We start from the raw sequence: 16,597 nt of genomic DNA, 5'->3' as shown, positions 1-16,597 counted from the left end.
AGAGACTGACAGCTGGGTCCACGGCCGCAGCAAGGAAGTGCCTCCTTATTACGCGCAAAATAATTATACCTCCACCTGACAGCGGGGACACACCGGACGGGCCACCGTATTTGGCGAAAAAACATTTCCCCATGACTACTGGGACCCACTAGCTACATCTTCGCACGCAAGGAAGTGCGTTCGGGCAAAAAAAAAGATTCACCCCCTGACTGCTGGGACCCACCAGCTACATCTTCACACGCAAGGAAGTGCCTGATAGTCGGGACCCACCTGGTCGAAGCGTACGTAGCGTTGTCATTCTGGTCGTGAACTTGTACGTACATACTGGTCAATGTAGAGGCGCGCACGTGTCGTAGTAGAGGCGCGCACGTAGCATGTACACGTACGTACAGCGGCCAGGGTGCAAGAAAGTAAATACGGCCACGTACGTACATACGGGCGGGGTCTCAAATGCCTACTCGCACAAATGTACGGCCAGGGCTCGTGTACATGGCTGGGTCGAAACGGAGAAATAGCATCGTCGTCGTGTTCATGGGAGCCAACCGGCTGGGTCGGAACGGAATGCGTCGTCGTGTTCATCGGGAGGGCTTGGACAGAACAGCCGATGGAAACGAGGCCTGGCGTACCACAGAATGGAGGAAACGGCCTTGTGTTCGACCGGCCACGGTCGAAACGGGATCCTGTTCATCGGGAGGGGTCTGGCGTACCGCAAAACGGAGGAAACGGACCTCCTACGGTCGAAACGGGGGTCCTGTTGATCGGGAGGGGTGTGGCGTACCACAAAACGGAGGAAATGGACTTGTGTTGGAGCACTACGGTCGAAACGGGGGTCCTGTTCATCGGGAGGGGTGTGGCGTACCGCAAAACGGGACTCCACGGGATAATGTTCATCTCCATCGTCGACCCCTCCAGCCTCCACGGGCTACTGTTCATCCACCGTCGACCTCCTCCAGCCTCCACCTGCGACTGTTCATCCACGGGCTCCTGTTCATCCAGCCTCCACCGCGCGCTACTCCACCGGCTACTGTTCAACCAGCCCTCTCCACGGGCTCCTGTTCAACCACCCCTCCACGGGCTACTGTTCATCCAGCCCTCCACCATCTATTGTTCATCCTGCCCTCCACGGGGTGGTCCTGTTCATCCAGCCCTCCACGGGGTGCTGTTCATCCAGCCCCAACCGGCTCGATCGATTGGGGTCCTGTTCATCCAGAGGCAACACCACGGGCACCTGTTCATCCACCCCCACCGGGAACTGTTCATCCAAACACCCCAGCAACGCTCACTGTTCATCCAGAGGTAGCATCGATCGGCTTCAGTTAGCAGCAGTAGCGAAGGAATCGCTCGATCGGGTTCAGTTAACAGCCATCGATCGATCGCTCGGGTTCAATAACGCGTAGCCTGCAGTGCAATCGCTCGGGTTCAGTTAGAGCCCAACGCCTCGCTCGGGTTCAGTTAGATCCCAACGCCTCGCACCCACATGCGTGCGTGTACGAGAGAAACGCGCATCGCTCGGCCCCGACCACCCACTGTAACCGGGAACACCCCGATATTTTCCTCGCCCTCGCTTCTACCACGGTTTTTTCCGTCATGGACGGCCCAAAGAATGTCATGCAGCTGCATCTCCAGCCCGCCCAGGACGAAAAGCCCATTTTCTGTCATGATTTTTTGTCATAGAAGTAGGACCCCACAACATCTATGATGATACCGGGTTTTGTCTCAATTATCGTCATAGAAGTGTCATAAGTATGACAGAAAAAAAATTCGTTCAACCCAAAATGTCACAGATGTGTTTTTTTTTGTAGTGGAGGCGGCCGACACGCTCGCCAAGATTGCCTCATCCCGGCAGTCCATCCCGTCCTGCGTCTCCCTCGAGCACCTGCACAAGCCGTCTCTGGACTCTGAGTCCATCCACGTCCCACCCGACCCGGCCGCGCCTCAACCCGGCCCGGGGACTGCTCAAACCGCCCCGTCCGCGCCTCAACCTGGCCCGGGGACTGTCGAAACTGGCCCGGGGACTACCGAACCCGACCCGGGGGCTGCCGAACCCGGCTCGGGGGCTGCCGCCCCTGAACCCGCCATGGTGGCCGTCTTCGCCGTGGTGACGACACCATCATGGGCGCTGTCCATCTCAGAGTTCCTGGAGAACGGGGTCCTCCCCATGGACGAGACCGAAGCTCGGCAAGTGCAGCGTCGAGCGTCCGCCTACAACATCATCAACAACGAGCTCGTCAAGCGCAGCTCCACCAGCGTATTCTAGCGTTGCGTCGAGCAAGACAAGGGCATTGAGATCCTCCTCGACATACACCATGGCGAGTGCGGGCACCACGCCGCCTCGGCGTCCCTGGTGGCCAAGGCTTTCCGCCATGGTTTCTAATGGCCCACGGCCCTCGAAGACGCAGAGTCGCTCGTCCTCAAGTGCGAGGGATGCCAGTGCTTCAGCAAGCGCAGCCACCAGCCGACGTCGGCACTCCGGACCATCCCGATCGCCTGACCCTTCGCGGTCTGGGGACTCGACATGGTGGGGCCCTTCAAGACCGCTCGAGGCGGCATGATGCATCTGCTCGTGGCGGTGGACAAGTTCACCAAATGGATCGAAGCAAGGCCAATTAAGAAGCCGGACGGGCCAACGGCCGTCCGGTTCGTCAAGGACATCGCGGTGCGCTACGGCATGCTGAACAGCATCATCACGGACAACGGCACCAACTTCGCCAAGGGCGCGCTCGCGCAGTACTGTTCCGTCTCCGGCATCCGCCTCAACCTGGCTTTAGTCACACATCTGCAGTCCAACGGCCAGGTTGAGCGGGCCAACGGCCTCATCCTTTCCGGCATCAAGCCGCGACTCGTCGAGCCGCTCATCCGTTCGCCCGACAGCTGGCTTGACGAGTTGCTGGCCGTCCTCTGGAGTCTCCGAACAACACCAAACCGGTCGACCGGGTTCACCCCGTTCTTCCTCGTCTACGGAGCAGAAGCCGTCATCCCGACCGATGTCGAGTTCGACTCGCCGCGTGTCACGATGTACACCGAAACCGAGGCCAAAGAAGCCCGCGAAGACGGTGTCGACCTACTCGAAGAAGCGCGTCTCCTAGCGCTCAGCCGCTCAGCCATCTACCAGCAAGGCCTGAGGCACTACCACAGCAAGAAGATCAAGCCCCTCGCCTTTCGAGAAGGAGACCTCGTCCTCCGACTCGTCCAAGAGCAGACCGGCTAACACAAGCTGTCCTCCCCATGGGAGGGTCCCTTCATCGTCAGCAAGGCCCTGTGCGATCGCAATGCCTACTACCTCATCGACGCCCCCAAGTCAAACAAGCGCAAGAGATACACCGCCGGTGAAGAAACAAACCGGTCGTGGAACGCAGAGCTCCTCCGCCCATTTTACAGTTAGCCGCGTGCACGTATGTATCGCTGCCTTTTGTAATCGCATGAAAACTATGGGGTCCCCGAGCGACGCTCGGGGGCTAACCCTTTTCAACCAAGCTTTTTGTGTCTCCCGCATTTACGCATTATCTATCTTTGTGTCAAACCCGGCCACCGGTCCGACTCGCTCGACCCGGGGCCTCGGGGGCTGGCCGGCTTGGCCACTACCCCCCGCCTTTCCTTAGCAGTTCCTGACACACTGGGATCGCCGCAGCCTTCCACTTCGTCCTAAGCAACAGAACCGGCTTCGGCTATCGACTGGCAAGCGCGCAAGGCTAGAGCACCAGCCCGCCACAAACACTAAGTCAAGGGCGGCCAGGTTACCCAACCCGGCCACGCCACTTTAGCTGCCGCACGACCGGCTGCTTGCCAAACCGGTTTTGCCGGATTGCCGCCAGCCGGCCCAGTGGGTGTTTCGCTCGCGCTCAACGTTCCGAATGCGCAAGTACTACGCACTCCTCTCGAAGGCCAAAACCCTTGTCACGGACCGAAGCCTCGGCCATCAGACTCGCGGGGGGGAGGCCCAAGGGGGAAAACCACAAGAAAACGGCTCAACTGACGGAAAACAGAAGCACAGGCACCCACGAAGTTCATACATACCGCCGGGTTGATCGACCCGGCCTCGGCACTTGTAACACTGTCGCCCGACCGGCTGCTCACCAACTGGTCTCGACCAGATTGCTGCCAGCCGGCCAAGTGGGTGTTTCGCTCGCGCTCAACGTTTCGACAGCTCAAGTATTGCGCGCTCCTCTCAAAGGCCGAACTCCTTGTCATAGACCAGAGCTTCGACCGTCGGATCGTGTGGGGGGGGGGGGGAGCCCGAGAGAGGAAAGTCGCAAGAAAACGGCTCGAAAGACAAAAAGCAAGAGCGTTAACATTCACGAAGTTTATACTTCACCAGATCAAATTTAAACAGGCCCAAGGCCAGAATTCATTACACCTAGAAACCCCGAGTGGGTGGGTGGACCTGCTACCTAACAGAAATTTTTACTAAGTTAAAAAACAGGCAGCCTCAGGCATCCCCCTCGGTGGCCTCCGGGTTCGCCGAGGTGCCGGTGTCTCCCTCCTCGACGCCCGCATCGCGGTAGACGTCCGTCTCCTCGGAGCTGCCCTCCAGATCGTCCAGAAGCAGGCCGTAGTCATCGGCAGGCACAACTCCGCCACTTCCGCCCGCTCCGGCCGGAACTCGTCGTGGAAGGCGAACCCGGTGATGTAGCTGGCCCGAGCGGCGATCCGGCCAGCCTCCGCGTGCAACTGGCTCTCCGAGCCGGCTCGCTGGCCCATCAACGCGTCCAGCGACGAGTCCGGATGCCAAGACATCACAAACCGGAGCACCATCTCGGCGCCGGCACGGGCGGCGGAAACCCGCCACTCATGTAGATGGTCCGGGCCTGCCTCCAACCACCGCGCCAGCCGCATGGAGCTATTCAGCGCGACGGAACCCGGCCAGAGGGCCGCCGTCATCACCGCGCCGGCCTCAGAGAGCCGCCGTCATCACCGCGCCGGCCTCAGAGAGCCGCCCCATCTGCTCGCTCAAGACTCACAGACGGGCCTCGGCGGCGGTCACGATCTCTGGGAAAGTCCAGGCCACCCGCGGGTCAGTCCCGGAGCCGACAATCCCCAGCGGGTCGCGCTAAAGGCGGACCGCCTCCTCTGCCAGCTGGCGCGTCTCCGGGAAGACCCTGTCAAGAAGAGAAGCAAGTCAGAAGAAAAGTCACCAAGGACAAAAGCCGGGGTCCCAGCCCGGCAAAACCCGAGGAAAGCACTTACTGGAGAAGGACTCTTCAAGGTGCTGCGCTTCGAGCAACGTATTGCGCAGCTCCCGGGCGATGGTGCGGTCACGCTCCTGGAGCGTCTTCTCCAGATCGGCGACCTTGGCAAGGGCCGCCTTCATCTCGGCCTCCTTGTCCTCGGCCGCCTTCACCGCCTCCTCGCGGCGCCTGGTCTCCCCCTTCCGGGTCTCCTCCACCGTGGCCACCAGTGCCTTCAGGCGCTCCACCTTGGCCTGGAGCTGCCCCTTGTTGTCGGCCAGCTTGCCGTGTTGCTGGTCCGCCTCGACAAGGGCCTGCTGCGCCTCCACAACCTTGGCGGCCTCCGCCTTGAGGCACTGCCGCAGCTGTTTGGCTTCGTCGAGCGTCCGCCGGGCTCCCGTCGCCTCCTCCGTCGCCCTCTCCACCTCGGCTCCAAGCCGACCGGCGTCAGCAACGAGCCGGTGGTAGTGGAAGCCGGCCCGAATTAGCCGGGTCCTCCAAGACAGCACCTCGGCTGCAGAAGAAAGACTCAGAAACAAGTACTATTTTAAGATTCGGCCAAACTGCTACGCAGTTGGCCCGAATCTCGGGGGCTACACCCGGTGTGTGTGCTAGCGCGCCCCAACTAAAAAAGAGCACGCAAGAAAAAGTACCTGCCACGGCGCGGAGCTCCTCCTCCTTGGCGACAAGCTGCTCCTTGAGCCGCCGATGCGTCTCCAGGAGCCGGTTGAAGACGCTGACCCGGTAGGAGTCCAATTGCTGTAGAAAGCAACAATCAATACAAGACAACAGTTTAAGATTCGACCCAACTGCTACGCAGTTGGCCCGAATCTCGGGGGCTACACCCAGTGGGTGCGCTGGCGTGCCCCAACAAAGCAGAATGCAACGAAAAACTTACAAACATGGCGCGCTCCAGCTCCTGCGTCGCCTCCACCTCGGCCTGGGCGAAGGCCTGGATTCGGTCCTTCCGCCCTCGCAGGCGCCGGGTCACAGCAGCCATCGCCGCCTCCTCCTGGGTTGGAGGCCCGAAGAAGACCTCGCCGGTCCCGCACCGCGTCGGCTGCGACCCGGCGGCCCGACGACCCCCCGACTTAAGCACCAGGGCGTGCTCCCCGCTGGCCTCGCCCCCTGCGGCCGGCGCCCTCTCCGGCGCCCTCGCCGGCACCATCACCTGTTTGGCGACCGGAGTGGCCTGCGGCCCCACCACCAACGGTGCTTCGCTCATTTGCACCTGGGGCGTTCCCTCCGGTGCCATCCGCGGCGCTTCCTCCAAGACGGTGTCGCCACCGCCTCCGTCGGCCCCCGCCCGCTCGACCACGTCGGTCCACGGCGGGGTGTCGTCCCCGATGACCACGCCCTCCCGGTCGAGGTCCATCACATCCGCAGGGTCGCCTTGGCTGTGCTCCGCCTCCTCCGACGGCACGAAGAACGTCGCCGCCGCCACCATCCCTGTCGGCGTCTCCGGCCACGCTGGCTCCTCGCCAGCTCGCGCCCACGCCACCGCGGCGCTAACCCAGGCCTGGGTCGACGCCGCCTCCAGCTCCGCCTCGGCCCGGTTTTGGTCCCACCAGGCCAAGCCTTCGGTGTCGGACGGGTCTAGGCCAAGATCCGGATCCGCCCCCTCCTCCTCCCCCTTGTCCCGACAGACGGTGTCGGACAGACTCCTTCGGAACGCGGCACCGTCGCCAGACGCAGCGTCCGCCGCCGCCAGCGCCAGCGAGATCGGCGACCTGAAACCCAAGACAAACTAAATATAAGCCAAGCAGAGCCGCTCGGCCACTCGGTTCAAGCAAAAAAGAAACTCACCCCGGCACCACCGGAACGACGGGCCTCGCCGCCCTCTCCCGCGGAGCGCCGCGCCTCCTCTTGGTAGCCGGCTTCACGCCCCCGGTTGGGTCCGCCACGTGCTTCTCGGCCGGGGCCCGCGGTGCGACGTTGTCCTTCTAGTGCGGATGGCTCGCCGCCGGCGCCCCTCGAGACGACCCGGCTCCGGCCGCGCCGCCGCCTCCTCCACCTGGCGCAGCTGCGACAACAACTCGCGTCAGCCCCTCAAGACCGTCGCATGACCGGCGACTCAAGAAGTAAACACAAGACTTACCAACTCGGCGCCCTGCGTCCGCACAAGGTCGTAAGGATGCCGGATGGCGTTCAGGAGCACCTCCCACGTCGCGTGAGGGCGAATAAGAAGATGAGCAGCAGCAAAATATGGAGACCAAGGACTCACCGTCGGTGCCGGGTTCATGCGGCTGTACGGGGGTTTCCCGAACTGCCAGTCATCCCGCAGGTTGGCCTTGGAGATGTCGTTAACCTGGCGCGCGACCTGGTCCGCCCCTAGCCGCAAGTTCGCCATGCGGTTGGGGTTCTGAAGGCCGGTCATCTGACCGATGAGGTGGCTGCGCTGCTGCAGCGGCAGCACCCGACGGACGATGAAGGCGGTGATGAGGTCGGTGCCGGTGAGCCCCTCCCGCTCCTTCATCACCAACACCCGCTCGCACAGGTTGAGCACCTCCTGCGACGGGTGCTTGGGGTAGTACCCCCAGTTCTGTTTCCCCCTTGGCGGTGAGTTGACGAAGGGCGACAAGTTGATGCGGTTCGCGCCGAGGTTGCGGACGTAGAAGAAAGAATTCTGCCACTTCTTGGCAGAATCCTCCAACGGCATCTTCGGGCAGTCAGCGCCCGACCGCTTGGAGATGACGGCGGCCCCACACTCGGACATCTCTCCAACCCTCGACCCATGCTGCTTCAAGGAGAAGAAGCGTACCCAGAGGTCGATCGAAGGCTCGACCCCCAGGTACCCCTCGCAGAGGGTGACGAAGCCCGCCAGCTGCACGACGGCGCCGACGCCAAGATGACGGTGCTGGAGCCTGAAGAACTCCAGGAAGTTGTGGAAGAAGCCGCTCGCGGGGAGCCCGAACACGCGCTTGAAGTGCGGGAAGAAGACCAAGCGCTCTGTGCCCTCGGGCCGCGGCTCCCGCTCTCCCCGCGGCAGGCGCACGGCAACCTCCGTCTCCCCCGGCAGGCGGCTGGTGGTGCGAAGATAGGCGATGTCATCGAGGGTGACGGTCGAGCCCATCCACGAGCCCGACGGCAGCGCCATCGACAAAGATACGAGAGAAGAAAGGAGAAGGTGGCTACGAAGCTCTGCTCAAAGCAACGGGCGTCGCGGTGCGCGGCGGTCGCAAGAAGCAGAGGAAGGAAGACGAAGGCAGGGGGCGCGAGCGAGAACGATTTCCGCCGCCCCCTCCTCGCCCCAATTTATAAGCCGCTGTTTGAAACGTGGGGGAGTGGGATCGTTTGCGCCCGCCTCTCCCACTTCCCCGCAATAACTGCGCACGTATGTGCGCAATAACTGCCTCGACAATGGCAACCGACTTGCGCACGCCGCAATAAATCCACGCGCGTGGGCCGAGGGCGCGTGGCCGCGGGCCCCAGCGCTTCGCCCTGACCTGTCGCGCGCGTGGCCTGTCAGTTCCTTCCGGCTTCCAGGCGCCATGTGGCGCCCGCGCGAAGCCAAAAAAATTGCCTCAAAGATTCGGTGGACTCCTCGGTTTCCAGCCGCTACCGGGATGCCGCGATCCGTCTTCCGGAAGCTGGAACACAGTGGGTGTTGCCTGACTCGGGGGTCACAAAATTCGCCTCCTTCAAAGGGGGAAACTGCGAAGGCCCTACCATCCGAAGACGGCGGACCTTCACAGCTTCGGGGACTACTGTCGGGGGGATGAACCCCGGGTAGGCAACGGAACCCGGATCCTTTTCAAAAACAACGGGGCCAGCATCTCCCCTCAAGCCGGCTCACGCTTGGCCGGCTCGCTCGACCCGGCCAAGCCCCTCGACCTGGCCTAATCCTCGACCCGGCCGGACTCCTCAGCTCGGCCCAAACAACCAGCTCAAGACGGCCGAGCCCGGCGCACCAAGACTTCCCCAACAAGCCAGCTCCACCCAACAAGTTAGATTTTTATGTAATACAAATTTATATTTAATTTGACTAGAAATTTCGGGATAAAAATATTTCGGATCCAATCAAAATGTGGGAAATTTTATTGAATTCTGTCTTGAACGGTTGGTTGAAATTATTAATCGTTGTCCTAGCTAGAAAATGGGCTGTACTTTTAACAAACTGTAAATGGGCTGTAGTAAATTCCATTAGAATTCAAAAATGGGTTGTACATTCTTACAAATCGCAAATGGGCTATAAGTTCTCTGCCACACACTTATGGGCCTACTAAGTTGACGCGTCCCCTAAAAAAAGAAGTTGACGCGTATGCAAGGCTTTGTCAACTTATTATAGTCAACACACAGTTCTAGCAGCAGTGTCCGTTGGATGTCCATCCAACGGATGCCGTGCTTCTTCAATCTCGGATATTCTAGCTTCACCCGCCCAAAAAATGATTCCTCCTCCTGACATCTGGGGCGCACTGTTTCGGAAGCTGACCTGTAGGCCTACTAAGTTGACGCGTACCAACGGCTTTGTCAACTTAGTCAATATAAACGATTCTAGCTGCAGTGACCGTACGATGTCCATCCAACGGTCGTAGTGCTTCTTCAACCTCTGGTCTTCTTGCTCCAGCCGCCCAAAGCAGCGCCGGTCATGCCGCCTGCTCCTGCCTTCCGTGGCCGGCTGTGCTGCCGCGGAGGCCTCACCGCCCCTACTACTCCCACCACTGGCCAGGCCATCCCTCCACTCACCCACACCCCCTGTTATTCTGCGGCGACGGCAGCCTCACACCGCAGCCGAACCAGTGAACCCTCGTACTCCTCTCCGCGCGGGCTTCCACTGCCGCGTCTTCCCCGGCTCCGCGTTGTCCCCTTCCTAGGCCTCGCCACTTGCCGTCGTCCACCGCCCTGGTGCTCTCGGCGCGGCGTGGTCAACGTGGTCAAGGAACGACTTCCATTGGAAGAGTACTGTACGTGGAGAGGCTGACAGCTGAGTCCACTGCAGCTGCAAGGAAGTGCCTCCTTATTATGTGGAAAATAATTATTCCTCCACCTGAAAACAGGGACCCACCGGACGGGCCACCGTATTTGGCGAAAAAACGTTTCCCCCCTGACTGCTGGGACCCATTGGACGGGCCACCGTATTTCGCGAAAAAACGCCCCCCCCCCCGCTGTCAGCTCGGACCCACCGGAAGTGCCTCCTTATTACGCACAAAAAAATGAATACTCCCCCTTCTAGTTGGGACCCACCTTGGTGGGAGGCTGACTTGTGGGCCTACTAAGTTGACGGGATGAAGTGCTTTGTCAACTTGGTCAATATGAACGATTCTAGCTCCAGTGACCGTACGATGTCCATCCAAAGGCCGTAGTGCTTCTTCAACCTCTGTTCTCCTTGCTCGAGCCGCCCAAAGCAGCGCCGCTCGTGCCGCATGCTCCTGCCTCCCGTGGCCGGCTGTGCTGCCGCAGAGGCCTCACCGCCCCCTACTATTCCTACCGCTGGCCAGGCCCTGCGGCGGCGGCAGCCTCACACTGCAGCCAAACCAGTGAACCCTCGTACTACTCCCCGCGCGGGCTTCCACTGCCGCGTCGTCCCCTTCCAAGGCCTCGCCGTCGTCCACCGCCCTGGTGCTCTCGGCGCGGCGTGGTCAACGTGGTCAAGGAACGACTTCCATTGGAAGAGTACTATACGTGGAGAGGCTGACAGCTGGGTCCACGGCCGCAGCAAGGAAGTGCCTCCTTATTACGCGCAAAATAATTATTCCTCCACCTGACAGCAGGGACCCACCAGACGGGCCACCGTATTTGGCGAAAAAAACATTTCCCCCTGACTGCTGGGACCCACCAGCTATATCTTCGCACGCAAGAAAGTGCGTCCGGGCAAAAAAAAGATTCCCCCCTGACTGCTGGGACCCACCAGCTACATCTTCACAGGCAAGGAAGTGCCTGACAGTCGGGACCCACCTGGTCGAAGCATACGTTGTGTTGTCATTCTGGTCGCGAACGTGTACGTACATACTGGTCTATGTTGAGGCGCGCACGTGTCGTAGTAGAGGCGCACACGTAGCATGTACACGTACGTACAGCGGCCAGGGTGCAAGAAAGTAAATACGACCACGTACGTACATACGAGCGGGGTCTCGAACACCTACTCGCGCGTACGTACGGCCAGGGCTCGTGTACATGGCTGGGTCAGAACGGAGAAACAACATTGTCGTCATGTTCATGGGGAGCCAACCGGCTGGGTCGGAACGGAATGCGTCGTCGTGTTCATCGGGAGGGTTTCGACGGAACAATCGATGGAAACGAGGCCTGGCGTACTGCAGAACGGAGGAAACGGCCTTGTGTTTGACCGGCCACGGTCGAAACAGGATCTTGTTCATCGGGAGGGGTGTGGCGTACCGCAAAACAGAGGAAACGGAACTCCTATGGTCAAAACGGGGGTCCTGTTGATCGGGAGGGGTGTGGCGTACCGCAAAACGGAGGAAACGGACTTGTGTTGGAGCGCTACGGTCGAAACGGGGGTCCTGTTCATCGGGAGGGCTGTGGCGTACCGCAAAACGGGACTCCACGGGATACTGTTCATCTCCACCGTCAACCCCCTCCAGCCTCCACGGGCTACTGTTCATCCACCGTCGACCTCCTCCAGCCTCCACCTGCGACTGTTCATCCATGGACTCCTGTTCATCCAGCCTCCACTGCGCGGTACTCCACCGGCTACTATTCAACCAGCCCTCTCCACGGGCTCCTGTTCAACCACCCCTCCACGGGCTAATGTTCATCCAGCCCTCCACCGTCTACTGTTCATCCTGCCCTCCATGGGGTGGTCCTGTTCATCCAGCCCTCCACGGGGTCCTGTCATCCAGCCCCAATTGGCTCGATCGATCGGGGTCCTGTTCATCCAGAGGCAACACCACGGGCTCCTGTCCATCCACCCCCACCGGGAACTGTTCATCCAACCCCCCCGAGCAATGCTCACTGTTCCTCCAGAGGCAGCATCGATCGGCTTCAGTTAGCAGCAGTTGCGAAGGAATCGCTCGATCGGGTTCAGTTAACAGCCATCGATCGATCGCTCGGGTTCAGTAACGCGTAGTCATCAGTGCAATCGCTCGGGTTCAGTTAGAGCCCAACGCCTTGCTCGGGTTCAGTTAGAGCCCTATGCCTCGCACCCACGCGCGTGCGTGTATGAGAGAAACGCGCATCGCTCGGCCCCGACCACCCACCGTAACCGGGAACACCCCGATATTTTCCTCGCCCTCGCTTCTACCACGGTTTTTTCCGTCATGGACGGCCCAAAGAATGTCATGCAGCTGCATCTCCAGCCCGCCCAGGACAAAAAGCCCATTTTCTGTCATGATTTTTTGTCATAGAAGTAGGACCCACCACATCAATGATGATACCGGGTTTTGTCACAATTATCGTCATAGAAGTGTCATAAGTATGACAGAAAAAATTTCGTTCGGCCCAAAATGTCACAGATGTGTCTTTTTTTGTAGTGGAGGCGGCCGACACGCTCGCCAAGATCACCTCGTCCCGGCAGTCCATCCCATCCGGCGTCTCCCTCGAGCACCTGCACAAGCCGTCTCCGGACTCCGAGTCCATCCACGTCCCACCCGACCCGGCCGCGCCTCAACCCGGCCCGGGGACTACTCCACCCGATCCGGCCGTGCCTCAACCTGGCCCGGGGACTGTCGAACCTGGCCTGGGGACTACGAACCCGACCCGGGGGCTGCCACCCCTGAACCCGCCATGGTGGCCGTGTTCGCCGTGGTGACGACACCATCATGGGCACTGCCCATCTCAGAGTTCCTAGAGAACGGGGTCCTCCCCATGGACGAGACCGAAGCTCGGCAAGTGCAGCGCCGAGCGTCCACCTACAACATCATCAACAATGAGCTCGTCAAGCGCAGCTCCACCAGCGAATTCCAGCGTTGCGTCGAGCAATACAAGGGCATTGAGATCCTCCTCGACATACACCAGGGCGAGTGCGTGCACCACGCCGCCTCGGGGTCCCTGGTGGCCAAGGCTTTCCGCCATGGTTTCTACTGGCCCACAGCCCTCGAAGACGCAGAGTCGCTCGTCCTCAAGTGCAAGGGATGCCAGAGCTTCAGCAAGCGCAACCACCAGCCGGCGTCGGCACTCCGGACCATCCCGATCGCCTGGCCCTTCGCGGTCTGGGGACTCGACATGGTGGGGCCCTTCAAGACCGCTCGAGGCGGCATGACGCATCTGCTGGTGGCGGTGGAAAAGTTCACCAAATGGATTGAAGCAAGACCAATCAAGAAGCTGGATGGGCCAACGATCGTCTGGTTCGCCAAAGACATCGCGGTGCGCTACGGCATGCCGAACAGCATTATCACGGACAACGGCACCAACTTCGCCAAGGGCGCGCTCGCGCAGTACTATTCCGTCTCCGGCATTCGCCTCGACCTGGCTTTAGTCACACATCTGCAGTCCAACGGCCAGGTTGAGCGGGCCAATAGCCTCATCCTTTCCGGCATCAAGCCGCGACTCGTCGAGCCGCTCATCCGTTCGCCCGACAGCTGGCTTGACGAGTTGCCGGCCGTCCTCTGGAGTCTCCGAACAACACCAAACCGGTCGACCGGGTTCACCCCGTTCTTCCTCGTCTATGGAGCAGAAGCCGTCATCCCGACCGATGTCGAGTTTGACTCGACGCGCATCACGATGTACACCGAAACCGAGGCCAAAGAAGCCCGTGAAGATGGTGTCGACCTAGTCGAAGAAGCGCGTCTCCTAGCGCTCAGCCTTCTACCAGCAAGGCCTGAGGCACTACCACAGCAAGAAGATCAAGCCCCTCGCCTTTCGAGAAGGAGACCTCGTCCTCCGACTCGTCCAAGAGCAGACCGGCTAACACAAGCTGTCCTCCCCATGGGAGGGCCCCTTCATCATCAGCAAGGCCCTGTGCGATCGCAACGCCTACTACCTCATCGACACCCCAAAGTCAAACAAGTGCAAGAGAGACACTGCCGGTGAAGAAACAATCCGGTCGTGGAATGCAGAGCTCCTCCACCCATTTTCAAGTTAGCCGCGTGCACGTATGTATCTGCCTTTTGTAATCGCATGAAAACTATGGGCTCCCCGAGCGACGCTCGGGGGATGCCCCTTTTCGACCAAGCTTTTTGTGTCTCCCGCATTTACGCATTATCTATCTCTGCGTCAAACCTGGCCACCGGTCCGACTCGCTCGACCCGGGGCCTCGGGGGCTGGCCAGCTTGGCCACTACCCGCCACATTTCCTTAGCAGTTCCTGACACACTGGGATCACCGCGGCCTTCCACTTCGTCCTAAGCAACAGAACTGGCTTCGACTATCGACTGGCAAGCGCGCAAGGCCAGAGCACCAGCCCACCACAAACACTAAGTCAAGGGTCGCCGGGTTACCCAACCCGGCCACGCCACTTTAGCTGCCGCACGACCGGCTGCTTGCCAAACCAGCTTTGCCGGATTGCCGCCAGCCGGCCCAGTGGGTGTTTCTCTCGCGCTCAACGTTCCGAACGCCCAAGTACTGTGCACTCCTCTTGAAGGCCAAACCCCTTGCCACGGACCGGAGCCTCAGCCGTCAGACTCGCGGGGGGAGGCCCAAGGGGGGAAAACCGCAAGAAAACGACTCAACTGACGGGAAGCAAAAGCACAGGCACCCACGAATTCATACATACCGCCGGGTTGATCGACCCGGCCTCGTCACTTGTAACACTGCCGCCCGACCGGCTGCTCACCAACCGGTCTCGACCAGATTGCTGCCAGCCGGCCCAGTGGGTGTTTCGCTCGCGCTCAACGTTTCGACAGCTCAAGTATTGCGCGCTCCTCTCAAAGGCCGAACTCCTTGTCATAGACCGGAGCCTCGGCCGTCGGACTCGCGGGGGGGGGGGGGGGGGGGGAGCCCGAGAGAGGAAAGTCGCAAGTAAACGGCTCGAAAGACAAAAAGTAAGAGCGCTAACATTCACGAAGTTTATACTTCACCAGTTCAAATTTAAACAGGCCCAAGGCGAGAATTCATTACACCTAGAAATCCCCAGTGGGTGGGTGGATCTGCTACCTAACCGAAATTTTTACCAAGTTAAAAACAGGCAGCCTCAGGCATCCCCCTCGGTGGCCTCCGGGTTCGCCGAGGTGCCGATGTCTCCCTCCTCGGCGCCCGCATCGCGGTAGACGTCCGTCACCTCGGAGCTGCCCTCCGGGTCATCCAGAAGCAGGCCGTAGTCATCGGCAGGAACAACTCCGCCATCTTCCACCCGCTCTGGCCGGAACTCGTTGTGGAAGGCGAACCCGGTGATGTAGCTGGCCCGAGCGGCGATCCGGCCGGCCTCCGCGTGCAACTGGCTCTCCGAGCTGGCTCGCTGGCCCATCAACGCGTCCAACGACAAGTCCGGATGCCAAGACATCGCAAACCGGAGCGCCATCTCGGCGCCGGCACAGGCGGCGGAAACCTGCCACTCATGAGGATGGTCCGGGCCAACCTCCAACCACCGCGCCAGCCGCGTGAAGCTATTCAGCGCAACGGAACCCGGCCAGAGGGCCGCCGTCATCGCCGCGCCGGCCTCAGAGAGCCGTCCCATCTGCTCGCTCAAGACTCACAGACGGGCCTCGGCGGCGGTCACGATCTCTAGGAAAGTCCAGGCCACCCGCGGGTCAGTCCTGGAGCCGACGATCCCCTGTGGGTCGCGCTAAAGGCGGATCGCCTCCTCCGCCAGCTGGCGCATCTCCGGGGAGGCCCCTGTCAAGAAGAGAAGCAAGTCAGAAGAAAAGTCACCAAGGACAAAATGCCGGGGTCCCAGCCCGGCATAACCCAAGGAAAGCACTTACTAGAGAAGGACTCTTCAAGGTGCTACGCTTCAAGCAACGTATCGCGCCGCTCCCGGGAGATGGTGCGGTCACAGTCCTGGAGCGTCTTCTCTAGATCGGTGACCTTGGCAAGGGCCGCCTTCATCTCGGCGTCCTTGTCCCGGCCGCCTTCACCGCCTCCTCGCGGCGCCTGGTCTCCTCCTTCCGGGTCTCCTCCGTCGTGGCCACCAGCGCCTTCAGGTGCTCCACCTTGGCCTGGAGCTACCCCTTGTCGTCGGCCAGCTTGCCGCGTTGCTGGTCCGCCTCGGCAAGGGCCTGCTGCGCCTCCACAAACTTGGCGGCCTCCGCCTTGAGGCGCTCCCGCAGCTGTCTGGCTTCGTCGAGCGTCCGCCGGGCTCCCGTCGCCTCCTCCGTCGCCCTCTCGACCTCGGCTCCAAGCTGACCGGCGTCAGCAACGAGCCGGTCATAGTGGAAGCCGGCCCGAATCAGCCAGGTCCTCCAAGACAGCACCTCGGCTGCAGAAGAAAGACTCAGAAACAAGTACTATTTTAAGATTCGGCCCAACTGCTACGCAGTTGGCCTGAATCTCGGGGGCTACACCCAGTGTGTGTGCTAGCGCGCCCCAACTAAAAAAGAGCACGCAAGAAAAAGTACCTGCCGCGGCGCGGAGCTCCTCCTCCTTGGCGACAAGCTGCTCCTT

The 16,597-nt window shown here is 60.7% G+C and overlaps 2 protein-coding genes across 2 annotated transcripts; both read left to right on the top strand.

Annotated features, from left to right (window-relative positions):
* Positions 1 to 466: 466 nt before the first annotated feature.
* LOC109752488 (uncharacterized) lies at positions 467 to 2,257 on the top strand. Its single transcript, XM_073504465.1, has 2 exons — positions 467 to 485; positions 1,803 to 2,257. The coding sequence occupies exons 1-2, from the start codon at positions 467 to 469 to the stop codon at positions 2,255 to 2,257; spliced, it is 474 nt and encodes a 157-aa protein (XP_073360566.1).
* A 10,588-nt stretch (positions 2,258 to 12,845) lies between these two features.
* LOC109752489 (uncharacterized) lies at positions 12,846 to 15,089 on the top strand. Its single transcript, XM_020311372.1, has 4 exons — positions 12,846 to 12,995; positions 13,077 to 13,268; positions 13,383 to 13,626; positions 15,079 to 15,089. The coding sequence occupies exons 1-4, from the start codon at positions 12,846 to 12,848 to the stop codon at positions 15,087 to 15,089; spliced, it is 597 nt and encodes a 198-aa protein (XP_020166961.1).
* The last annotated feature ends 1,508 nt before the right edge of the window (positions 15,090 to 16,597 follow it).

Source organism: Aegilops tauschii, chromosome 1, assembly GCF_002575655.3.
Source record: "Aegilops tauschii subsp. strangulata cultivar AL8/78 chromosome 1, Aet v6.0, whole genome shotgun sequence".
NCBI lineage: Eukaryota > Viridiplantae > Streptophyta > Magnoliopsida > Poales > Poaceae > Aegilops > Aegilops tauschii.
Note: the sequence above shows the minus strand (reverse complement) of the source record. Positions and strands in the feature narration are given on the sequence as shown.